This window comes from Pelophylax lessonae (assembly GCF_965119305.1).
Source record: "Pelophylax lessonae genome assembly, chromosome: 3".
NCBI classification, from domain to species: Eukaryota; Metazoa; Chordata; class Amphibia; order Anura; family Ranidae; genus Pelophylax; species Pelophylax lessonae.
Genome location: NC_138770.1, coordinates 554,534,259 through 554,547,103, shown reverse-complemented (window position 1 = coordinate 554,547,103; position 12,845 = coordinate 554,534,259). Strand labels below are relative to the sequence as shown.

Here is a 12,845-nt window from a genome sequence, read left to right as displayed (position 1 = left end):
TCATCCTGTAGGTATGATGTGTAGCAACGCAGATATTGTTCTATACACTGGTTGACTCTTTCAGTCTGTCCGTTGGTCTGAGGGTGGTAGGGTGAAGTGAGCTTTCGCTCAATCAGTAATATTTGACAAAGAGCTTGCCAAAATTTGGAGATGAACTGTGAACCACGGTCGGATAAGAGAGTCTTTGGAATTCCATGTAACTTGAACACATGTTTCATCAGTAGTTCCGCTGTTTGTTTAGATGAAGGTAGTCTACAGATAGCGATGAAATGTGCCATCTTTGTCAGGTGGTCCACTGACACTAGAATGGTATTAAATCCTTTAGATGGTGGTAGTTCTACTATAAAGTCTAAGGACACAACTTCCCATGGAACCTGGGGTATTGGTAGACTGCAGAGTAGACCAGATGGTTTTGTAGTGTCAATTTTGGACCTTGCACAGATGTCACATGAAGAAACAAATTTTTGTACAGACGTCTTCATATCAGGCCACCAAAACTGCCTGGTAAGCAAATTAAGGGTTTTCGTCATACCCATATGTCCTGCCATGGGCACATCATGTGATAACTCCAAGATCTTGGTGCGCATAGTAGGGGGTATGTAGAGTTTGTCGTTGTAATAGAGGAAGCCTTCTGCATCATTACTTAGTTGTGGTGGAGGTGAATCCAATCCTATACTGTGCAAAATCTCTTCCTTCAAGGAACGAACAACACCAATAATACGTTCATAGGGTATTATAGGAATAGAAGGGATTTCGGTGCAGTTATCTTCGGTTAATCGTGATTGCGCATCCGCTTTTTTATTTTTGTCTGCAGGCGTGAAGGTCACTAGGAAGTTGAATCTTAGGAAGAATAATGACCATCGTACCTGCCGGTGGGAGAAAGTTTTGTTAGTCTGGAGGTATTGAAGGTTTTTGTGATCTGTATATATGAGTATTGGTAACCGGGTACCTTCAAGTAGATTTATTTTTATTATTATTTATTTATTTCAGGTACTTGTATAGCGCTGTCAATTTACGCAGCGCTTTACATATACATTGTACATTCACGTCAGTCCCTGCCCTCAAGGAGCTTACAATCTAAGATCCCTAACTCACATACACAGTAGGGCCAATTTTTTTATACAGGATCCAATTAACCTACCAGCATGTCTTTGTAGTGTGGGAGGAAACCGGAGTGCCCGGAGGAAACCCACGCAGGCACAGGGAGAACATGCAAACTCCAGGCAGGTAGTGTCGTGGTTGGGATTCGAACCAGCGACCCTCTTGCTGCTAGGCGAAAGTGCTAACCACTACACCACTGTGCCGCCCTAGATGTCGCCAATTCTCCAGTGCCAGTTTTATGGCAAGCAACTCCTTTTCACCCACTGGGTAATTCACCTCTGGGCTGCTTAGTGATTTTGAGAAGAAAGCAACTGGGTGGAGTGGTGAAGTATTTGTTGGTGGTTGGGAGAGAACTGCTCCTACTGCCATATTTGACGCATCTACCTCCAGAATATATTGGAGGGATGGGTCTGGATGGCGTAGTATGGGAGCAGAAGTAAAGCTTGATTTTAACAAGCAGAAAGCTTAATTTGCTTCTTCTGACCATTTGAATGGTTTCTTTATACTTGTCAGTTGTGTGAGAGGTCTCACAATAGCAGAAAAGTTCTTGATGAACTTCCTATAGAAGTTTGAAAATCGAAGGAATCGCTGTAATGCCTTATGAGTTGTTGGTATAGGCCAGTCCAGAATACAGGATATCTTGCTCATATCCATCTTAATTCCGGTTTTGGATATGATGTATCCTAGGAATAATATTTCTTCTTTATGAAATAGGCATTTTTTTAATTTCACGTATAGATTGTGTGCGAGTAATCTGGATAACACAAGTCTTACATGTTTTATATGTTCAGACAGAGATCGAGAATAGATAAGTATATCGTCCAGATATACTACAACACAGACATCAAGTAAGTCTCTAAAGATGTCGTTTATGAACCTCTGGAAAGCTGCGGGAGCATTACACAACCCGAATGGCATCACAAGATATTCGAATAATCCGTATCTGGTTCTGAATGCTGTTTTCCACTCATCTCCGTCACGGATTCGGATTAGGTTGTATGCCCCTTTTAGGTCCAATTTAGAGAAGTAAGTAGCCCCACGCACTTGTTCGATGAGTTCAGGGATGAGCGGTAAAGGATAGCGATCCTTTATCGTAATCGTATTTAATTGCCTATAATCGATAATAGGCCTAAGACTTGAATCCTTATTGCGGACAAAGAAAAGTCCTGCAGCTGTGGAAGAAGTAGAGGGTCTAATGAACCCTTTTTTCAAATTTTCATCTAAGTATTCCTTGAGATGAGAAAGTTCATCCTGTGAAAGAGGATAAACATGACCGAAAGGCAATTTGCTGTTAGGGAGTAGATTGATAGTGCAATCATAATCCCTATGGGGAGGCAACACTTGAGCATTTTTCTCAAGGAATACTTCGGACAGATCCTGATAGCATAATGGTGCAATCTCATCTGACACCACAGACAGGATCTTTCCAAAAGATGGGAGGTTACACGTAATCTCGCAATAGTGAGAAGGGAAAGTTAAAGTCCGTCGGTTCCAATCTATGATTGGTTGATGTGTGTGTAACCAAGGAAGTCCCAAAATAATGGGATAATGGGGTGAAGGTAGTATATCAAAAGTGGTGGTCTCCATATGAGACTCGTTAGCAGTGACAAGGAGTGCTTGTGTCTGGTTGGTGATTGGACCAGAAGATAGTGGAATACCGTTAATGAAACTAACAGAAACAGGTTTAGGTTTTGAAATAATAGGTATTTTATTTAAGGTAACAAAACATGTATCAATATAGTTCCCACAAGATCCTGTGTCGATCATAGCCTTGGTGGTAATTCTAGTCTGGTCCCACTGTAATGTTAGATGAACAAAGAGGTAGGGGTTAGAAAAGGAAGTCGTTAATCCTCCTAGCAAGACATGTGAACACTCACCCTCTTTTTTGCGGACAAGGGGACAGACGCTTATCAAATGATCCGGGGATGCGCAGTACATGCAGAGGTTTCTGAATCTTCTTCTGGCTCGTTCAGTAGTTGATAAAGGTGGGCGTATGGTTCCTACCTCCATGGGAGTAGGGTCAACGGCCGAAATCAGAGAAGGACTAGACAATGGCATTCCCATTTTCTCAGCCTTTCTTTCTCGCAGTCGCCTGTTGATGTTGATACTGAGTTGTATTAAGGCATCCAAGGTGCCAGGTAAATCCGCTCGGGCGAGCTCGTCTTTAACAGCTCCTGACAACCCGAGTCTGAATTGAGTTCGCAGAGATGTATCATTCCACCCTGAATCAAGGGTCCATCTTTTGAACTCTGCTACAAAGTCTTCTACAGGTCTCCTACCTTGTTTTAAAGCCCTCAATTGAATATCAGCAGTACTCTGCCTATTGGGGTCTTCATATAAACTAGCGAGTTCCGCTAGGAATAAAGAATAGGAGTTGAGAAGCTGATCATTTTTCTTAAAGAGAGAGTCTGCCCAGGCCCGTGGATCACCCGTTAAGTATGAAATAACGGTACAGACTTTAATTTGATCAGTAGGGTATGTACGAGGTTTTAACAAAAAAAGCAATTGGCATGCGTTTTTGAATTCACAAAATTTTTTCCGATCACCTGTAAACACTGGAGGAGGGTTTATTTTAGGTTCAGGGGGCTGATCAGCAGTAAGCCATGAAAGACGGGTTACCTGCTGTGTCAGAGTTTGATTTTCTTCTTTTACTTCAGTAAGAGCAAGTATTAATGCATTTACTTGTTGTGTTAATTGTGTCACTTGAGTGGGTAATTCTGCTGAATCCATTTTTTTTAGGTTCGTTCAATCTGTAACGCTCCTGCGTTTTTGTAGTAGGCTGGATTTGCAGCTGCAGAATCTCCACTCAGTAGTCATGTAGAGATGTGTTGAATAACCAGATCCAACTCTCCAGACTCATCACTGTGGGCCCGTCAGCTTCAGCATACAGATATACACACACTCAATAAGATGTTCCTGGAGTGATAGGATGTATATGATAGTATGAAGGTGATGTGCTGAAGGGACAGGTGTGAACAGTGACAGAGATGGTAAGCACTTGATAGAAATGTTCAGGAGAGTATTAGATGGTATTTAGGTAGAATGCAGATAGGTTAGTAATCGAGTATGGTAACAGGTGGTAAGGACAGCAGATGACAAATACAGGATAGGCTAAACCAGTGCAAGGATAGATGGTAGTAGACTCAAGAGCTAGCAATCTATGTAACAGTGCAGATGATAGAATTAGTATGCATAGATAGTAACAGTCCTTAATGTGCAGAGGTAGGTAGTGTAAGTTAGGTTATGGAGGATTCCCCTGTGGGGTACTTATCACTAGTAAGGTTAGTAGTAGAGGGGTCCAGTAGTGAGGGAGTGATCCGGTAGCGAGATACAGGGATCAGTAGCGAGGTTCCGGTCTGTTCCAGGTAAAAGCGAGGTTCCGGCAGCGAGACAAGCTTGTAAGCATGTAGACACACAGGCACATAAGCACAGGCACAGGCACATTGAACGAACAACGTGAGAGAGAACGCCGGCGGTTGAAATAGCCGCTCAGAGCGGCGCTCGGCGATGACGTCATCCGTCTTAAAGGTGTATGCGTACCACCTAATTAGAAAGGTGGGACGCATATTGAAAGGAAATGGAAATTAAGGGTACCAGAGGTACCAGAATCTTACAATCCCCCCCTCTAATTGAATTAAATGCTTCACCTTGACTCATAAACATTCTTTAGCTACTAAAAACAAAGAGACGGGGTTCAAGGTGACTACCAGATGATATAGATGCCCTTCTGTGTTGCACCATTTTAACCACTCAATACCTGATACCTGCTGACGCTGTATTTCCTCCAAGGGCACCATGATCTATATATGGTGGGAATGCCCCCTATTAGATCCTTTTGGCATTTAATCTTCAACCTATACTGCAAACTGATGGCGACTTCTATTCAAGCTCTCCTGTCAATACTCCTTGGATCCTTCAAATCTATTAAAAAAAGACGTTCTTCCCCATTTCTTATCCGCAGCTAGAACAGTCATGCCTCACTACTGGAAGTCACCCAATATACCTACTCTCGGGGAGTGGTCCACTGAGGTTGACTCTATCAGAGATCTTGAAAGGCTGTTGGCACAGGAGGCCAGTGAAGAACAATTTTCGCTGACCTGGACTTTATGGGCTATGTTTCAATACTCATCTGAATTTCTTACCTGGGCCTCGGGAGAACCCACATATTCCTCTTCTGGACACAGTCAGAGTACATAGATCTCTTCTCTCTACTTTTATTTTGTCCCTCTATCTCTCTCTCCTTTTCCAATACGTAACCTCTCCATCTTTAATATCTTTCTTTTGGATTCCCTGCTTGTACCCTGAAAAAGTGTCAACGACGTGTTCTTTACCTTAGTGATCCTTACAGCATATGCATTGATCTTTATCCTGAGGCCTCAATTATGTGATCTTCCTATACATCTATATTTTGTTATACGTCTTTAACTACTTAATTGTTTACATATCATCAGACATTCCCATATTCAGACAAATGTTGCTCCTTATATGTACCTTTCTCTATGTTTTTTGATCTTATTTGTGTTGTAACCCTGTCTTTTTTTTACATCTTTGATACAATAAACTGAGATTGAACCAAATAAAGCCATACATAAACTATAACCCTTCCCTTATTTTTAATTGTTTTTAGCTTGGAAGTCTTACTCGTCATCTTGCTGAATTACATTGTCTTGCATAACCATGCAGCATAACAAGGCAATGAAATCGTTGTTTCTGCTCCTTGCATTCAAATGAAATAGTTTGTGCTCAGCAGAGAGTGTGATTGTATGAATGAACACATTCTGTCTCTCCTCTTCAAATGCAAGAAGATCGAATTGAATTCCAGGGGTATTTTTTTTTCATGCTGGATGTGAGAGGAGAAGTAGAAACTTGCACTGGCATTGTCAGGAGCTGGGTACTCTTTCCAAGCGGTGTCTTTTTCCACCTACTAAATATCCCTGAAGAGAGGAAAAATGTGGGAGGGATATAGTGAGACTCAGTAAGGTACAAACAGTAACTTAGGTGTCAACAGTTGCTGCAGAAGGCTGTATTCTGGGAGCAAGCTCAGCGTGGATTGCTACAGACCCTTTCAGCATGATTAACATGCAGTCTTGATCCTGCATTACTAGTGGTCATACCGTCTTATTTGAATTTTTGGGTGTACATAAAAGACAACTCCTAGAGGAAAACTCAGGCAAGGAGCATCAAGAAAGAAGCGCTTGGTTTTATTAATATCCAGCTTGAATATATTTTGCTCTGAAGATTTGTCAGTATGACCTCTGGATTTCAGTACAGTCTACTTTTTCTCCTTTGTTTTACAGCCTTTCCGGAGTCACAGGCAGCGCAGGTAAGCAATTTTATAACTTATGCAGATACTTTTCCAGGTTCATGATGTAGGCACAGTTATGAATCTGCATCCAAAATTATGACAATTTTGTTTGTTGTCAACAATGAATCCTGACTCATATTGTAAAATGACACAGTACCTGTAAAATGTTCCAAAATGACTTTTTATAGGTCTATAAAAATGTTTTATAACTTCTTTCTTTGACTATGGTGAGAAAAATGTATGTTCCATAGTTACATTTTTATAGGTTTATAAAGATGTTCTTCCATTTGAGTGACAACTTCATCAATCATATTTAACCACTTGACCTCCGGAAGATTTATCCCCCTTTATGAACAGGTCATTTGTTGCAATACAGCACTGCGTTACTTTAACTGACAATTGTGCAGTCATGCGACGCTGGACCCAAATAAAATTTGTCCTTTTTTTTTTTTTTTTTCCTCTAATAGAGCTTTTGTTTGGTGGTATTTGATCACCTCTGCATTTTTTTATTGTTTGCGCTATTAACAAAAAAACACTGACAATTTTGAAAAAAAAAAAACCAACATTTTTTACTTTCTGCTATAAAGCAAATCCAATAAAAAAATGTAAATTAAATTCAATAAAATATGTAAAAAATCAAATTTCTTCAAAAATTTTGGCCAGAATGTATTCTGCTATATATTTTTGGTAAAAAAAAAAAATTCTCGATACGCATATATTGATTGGTTTGTGCAAAAGTTATAGCATCTACAAACTATGGGATAATTTTATTTTGTTACTAGTAATGGCAATGATCAGTAACTTTATAGCGGGACTGCGATATTGCAGAGGACATTCTGACAATAACTCACACTTTTGACACTTTTTAGGGACAAGTGGCACTAATACAGTGATCAGTGTCTAAATAAATGCACTGTTACTGTACTAATGACACTGGCTGGGAAGGGGTAAACATTAGGGGCGAACAAAGGGTGTGCCTGACCAGTGTTTAAATGTACTGTGGGGGGTGCTTTAGCTAGGGAAGATATTGATGCTAGTCCCTGCTTTGCAGAGACATAGGATCCATGCCTTCTCTCCTGTCGGGAACAGCGATCTTCCTTGTTTACATGCTGGATGATCGGTGAATTCCGGTGGACATTGAGTCCGTGATACACAGCAGGGGCAAGCCCCTTGCGGCGCACATTCACACACCCTACCTAGAGAAGCCAGATCACGTACAGTATATATGTGATCTGGCACAGAGGTGCCGCCCTGTAGCAGTAAAGCTGCTATAGGGAAGACCTTAAGTGGTTAAATAAGGCAAAAAGCAACCTGGGACATGCAGAATCATCAGCAACTAATTAGAAGTTTAGCTTTTTTGGAAGTTAAGTGATGTTTCAAACATGGATATAAAAAGCTAAAAGATAACTTTAATCAGGAGAACAGATGTCTAATAACTTGTTTTTTTAGCCACCAACTGACCCTCAATTGGAGAGACTAGCCCTCTTTTGAAACCAAATTCCTCTCTCTGTCCCTTGTGTAGGCTCGGTTGTCTCTTATCTTGGTCTGATGTGTACATTCTCTATACAAAATGTGCTATTTTACTTCCTAAAGTGTTATGCTGTACTAAACATGTAAGAAAACCTATATTTTGCAAGACCAATATATAGAAAAAATAAAGGTCAAAAAGCATTTGTGCGGTTAGGCATATTATTTTCTGCATATTAGATATTTGTGATTCGTGCAACCCGGGCCATGGCAGGGACATGTCCCTTACCTACATACTGTGTTCTAAAAGGTGCCACTCCCCAGAAAGTTGGGAGGTATAAGTTTAGGTATTAGGTGTAGGGTATAATATATATATAGCAAGTTTTCCAGGCCTATGGCCGGATGTGGGTCTGCCATCAGTACCGGTAAAGTCTCCAGCTCGTGTGAGCTGCGGCCCTGGGTGTGAGAACTCAAGCAGCGACAACTCCGGCATCTTTGTTTGTGGTTTTTATTGATCTAAAGGGGATGGGAGAAGGGAATGAGTTGGATACTCCTTTGGGCTCCAACTAATTACACTTGGGACTTTGCTTCTGAAAAATGCCCGTTGGCGCTTCCTTGAGGCCAGCCAACGCTCACTAACTCTGAGAACACTCTGTAGAACTATAAAAGTGCTGAATCCTCGACTGGTAGTCCAGAAAATCCAGGACTAAGAACTGTAGAACTTGGCACTGTTGTACTGTAAAAGTCACTGAATACTTTCCCCCGCCCTGACTGGCTTGAGGTAGTATGATGTAGAATCCTGTATGGCTGTACCTTTAACTGAAACACTCTGTACACTTCAGTGCCCAACTACAGGTGCCCCCTTTAACCTTGAACTCTTCAGGGTCCACTGACTATGTACCCCATTTTACAGCTAGCTGACACTGGATCCCAGAACCTCTTCCAGAGTGGTTCCCTCTAACCTCAGGCAGACCGCCAGGGGCAATCCACAGTACTCATGACCTGTGTAGGCTTTCCTGGGACTGGACCCGTCTCTGCAGGCTCTCGGCACACCGGATCCCCACAGCTCAACTCAGCTCTCTCTCTCTGGACACTCAGGCAACACCCTGAGACATCCACCTTCCTCAGACAGGAGGAGAGACACCAGCACTCTCCCTCCTGGGACTCTGCTCCCGCCAAAGACCCCACACTTCCCTCCATACTTATACCCACTCCCAGAATCCTTTGCAGCATAATCTGCCTTCTGGGGTAGTTACAAGCTGGGAAGTGTCCCCTGATTGGGCTTCCCACACTGCCCTATGAGAAGCCTCTCAAAGGAGCCAGTGGGGACACTTCTCCCCTCAGCAGGCACATCTAGAAGCCATGACACCCTAGCTAGATAATCACAACCCTGCTGTTAGTTAGACAAGGCCCACTATACATTTACCTAGCACCTACCTGTAGGGTGCTACACCCACCCCACACCAAAAATGAGTCAGGTCCCTCTGACTCTGAGGCAGCCGCCTCCTATCAAAAACTCTGCCAAAAAATCAGGAGTATCCCACAAACCTGGAAAAGGGAAAATGAATTTACAGAATAAGTTAGCATGAAAAAATATATATTTACAATCTGCTGTACATGTATGATACACAGTTTAAAGTGCATGAAATCTGATGCACCCCCCACCAAATAAACTCATTTGGTGGGGAACAATGAAGAAAAGGCATTATAACATCCTGACTGTCTAACTCTAAGGTGGTCCCACCTGCTTAGAGAAAGGAAGCAAACGTTAGTCAATCTCATCACATCACATAGAAATCATATCACATTTCTAACTTACAGAACAGTTGAATGGAAAAACCCTCCTTCAAAATTACAAGGGCGACCTTTCCACTCCCTCCCTGACTACCTCTGCCAACTAGTGTCTTGACACGCCGGGGTCCTCCTTTAACGTGAAAAGAACTTGCCCCCTAACACTAGCTATCTAGACAAAGTCCTCTTTCTTGAAGTGAAACACAGCGCCCTCTGCTGTCCCTTTGAGCACTTCAGTGAGGAATAGGGCAGGTCACAGTCTATCATGACCCACAGTCCTGCTGAGTCAGGGAAACATCACAGGGGTCCAGTAAGGCACCCCACGCCAAAGTTCTTGGACACTCACAAACTTTGTAGCAACTTCTTCATCTGTACAGACTGTGGATGAGGTCCCACACAGCCATTTGTAATCCACAACAGATCCCGGCCCTATGGCCCAAAGGATCTAGCACATAAGAATAGTTTTCCAACAGACTCGGACCCGATGGTCCCAAAAGGTCTAGCAACACAACACTTGACTCTTCCAAAAGGCCAAAGGGGTCTGCTTTACTTTAACAGGTGCAACTTGAATCTCAGCATTATATCATTTCACAAAAGATTTCCTTGGTCAGTTGTGGTAGCCAGCCAGCCATACAAATTTTTTTTTTCATTTAGCTGCTCCTCAACTCCTCCTGTTATTAGTGAACACTGACAAGCTCAGATGTAACACTCCAGGTGAGGCACTTGGACATACTCCCCTTATTCATTTCTGACGCGGATGGACCAAGCATGTCTTGACCCGTCTGGGCGACGGACTTCCACTCTGTCTATATAAATTGAGCGCCCATAGTACCACTGAGCTTTAACTTTGGCAAATTTCTCTTTGAGTCCTTCCTCTGAGGAGTCTCGGTATGGCTGCATCCTAGATAACCTGGGAAGGGTTTTCTGGTTACCTCTCCCTGGTGGAGAAAAAGGGGTGTGCACTCTCTGAATCATCTCCTCGAAGGCTGTGTTTTGGTCTCTGGCCCTAGCAATGTTCCCCGTGGGGTGAGGTCTGGGATCCTTGTGACATCACAGAACCCCAATTTCTGGGCCAGTTCCCCTCTCTCAATGGCCTCCTGAGCCTCTTGGTCTAGGGGTGCAACAACTTCGGGACCTGGGGAGCTGCTTTCAGTCTCTGATCCCCATCCCCACTCAGTCTCCTCAATGGATCCCCAGTCATCCATACCTTCTTCAAAAGAGCCATGCTTCATGTAGAAGGATGGGGAGTCCACTCGAACAGGGCACTTTTCACCCTCACTACTGGCGGTGGAAGAGAACACCTGGGTAACTTCTGTCTGGACAGGCTGGGGCAGAGGCGTAACTAGAACCTTCAGGGCCCTGATGCAAGAAACCATGAAGGGCCCCCCAGACCCCTGGCCGGGGCCCTTACCTTCAAGCCCAGGGCTCTTCCCACTAATCCTGGGGCTCTTTACACTCGTTGCATGGCCTTTTATTACGGTCCCGCAGCAGGATTCTTTCACAGGTTCTGCAGTGGGCCCCCTTCCTGCAATCTTGTGGGCCCCCTTCCTGCAATCTTGGGGCCTCCCCACAGTGGTGCAATGCCAGCGTCCGATCGCAAGTGTGACCTTTGCGATCCTGGAAGTTCACCCACTGGTTTGCTACCGGGCCCCCTGGAGCATGGGGCCCGGTAGCGATTGCAACCCCTGCAACCCCTGTAGTTACGCCCCTGGGCTGGGGAATACTTATAGGGGGGGATTCCGTAATGGCCCAGGCTGGCGATGCTTCTGGCCTCGTCCCTACTGTGTGGGTGGATACGGATCCCCTCCCTATGGAGTTCTGCAACCAAACCCCCTTCCCGCAGACTGTAAGCCCACCAACTACAGGCAGGGCCTCCATCTGCATCAACAGCCTGAAATGCCTCTTCCTGCTCCACGAAGGAACTTTGACTCGTTCCCCGTCACCTCCTGAGTGAGGCCTATATCCCACATAACTGCAAGCTTCTTGGGACGGCCCTCGCTCTTCTCTGCCCTGAGCAGCAAATCACCACATTGCCCACATTGAACCCACGCCTGCACCCTCAGAGTAACAGTGGCACGTGGGGACATACCACTCCAAGGAACTCCCGACCTCCTCCGGTGCACAACGTGAGTCCGCCGCCCGGCACCATTCAGATACCGGTATCCCAATCTAGCGGGGGATCAGGCAGGTAGATCTGCTCTCGGCTCTCCGCAGGTTCTTCGGCCACGGTGGTAGCCATAGCGGGGACACTCTTTGCTCCTCTGGTGAACGACATACTTCCTTCTCCTACACGTGTCTCCTGCACGGTACTGTAACTCTTCCCCTGCCATGCTGCTGCGCTGCAAACACTTGGGAAGTAACTGCAAAGCGGAGTATGTCACTTGCCAGACATACGTCCGCCCACCTTAATTGCACTAGGGTCTACACTGCGCTTTTCCTGCCTAAAGCCAGCTGTCCCTTCTTGCTTGGCAAGAGTAGCATTACGCCACCGTCTGCACAGTCGATACTCCTTGCCACACACGTGCAATCCATATCTTCCATACTGGCTCCGGGACTAGCTCCACGGCCCTGGCGTGGCTGACTACAATCCCCACAGGCCGGATGAGGGTCTGCCATCACTACCGGTAACCTCTCCAGCCCATGTGAGCTGCAACCCTGGGTGTTCGAACTGAAGCAGCCACAACTCCGGAATCTTTGTTTGTGGTTTTTATTGAATTAAAGGGTATGGGAGAAGGGAATGAGTGGGATACTCATTTGGGCTCCAACTAATTACACTTGGGACTTTGCTTCTGAAAAATGCCGTTGGTGCTTCCTTGACGCCAGCCGACGCCAGCCAACGCTCGCTAACTCTGAGAACACTCTGTAGAACTATAAAAGTGCTGAATCCTCGACTAGTAGTCCAGAAAATCCAGGACTAAGAACTGTAGAAGCTTCGGCACTGTTGTACTGTAAAAGTCACTGAATACTTTCCCCCACCCTGACTGGCTTGAGGTAGTAGGATGTAGAATCCTTGAACTCTTCAGGGTCCACTGACTATGTACCCCTTTTTACAGCTAGCTGACACTGGATCCCAGAACCTCTTCCGGAGTGGTCCCCTCTAACTTCAGGCAGACCCCCAGGGGCAATCCGCAGTACGCGCGACCTGTGTAGGCTTTCCTGGGACTGGACCCCTCTCGCTCTC

General features: G+C 44.6%; 1 protein-coding gene across 1 annotated transcript in view; it reads left to right on the top strand.

Moving 5' to 3' along the window:
* The first annotated feature begins 5,897 nt into the window (after nucleotides 1-5,897).
* The window catches only part of FBLN7 (fibulin 7), a 156,546-nt gene continuing 149,598 nt past the window's right edge, over nucleotides 5,898-12,845 (top strand). Inside the window, exon 1 of the mRNA XM_082250018.1 lies at nucleotides 5,898-6,424. Within this exon, the coding sequence (XP_082106144.1) occupies nucleotides 6,350-6,424 (75 nt within the window). The 5' untranslated portion in view covers nucleotides 5,898-6,349. The remainder of the gene's footprint in view (nucleotides 6,425-12,845) is intronic.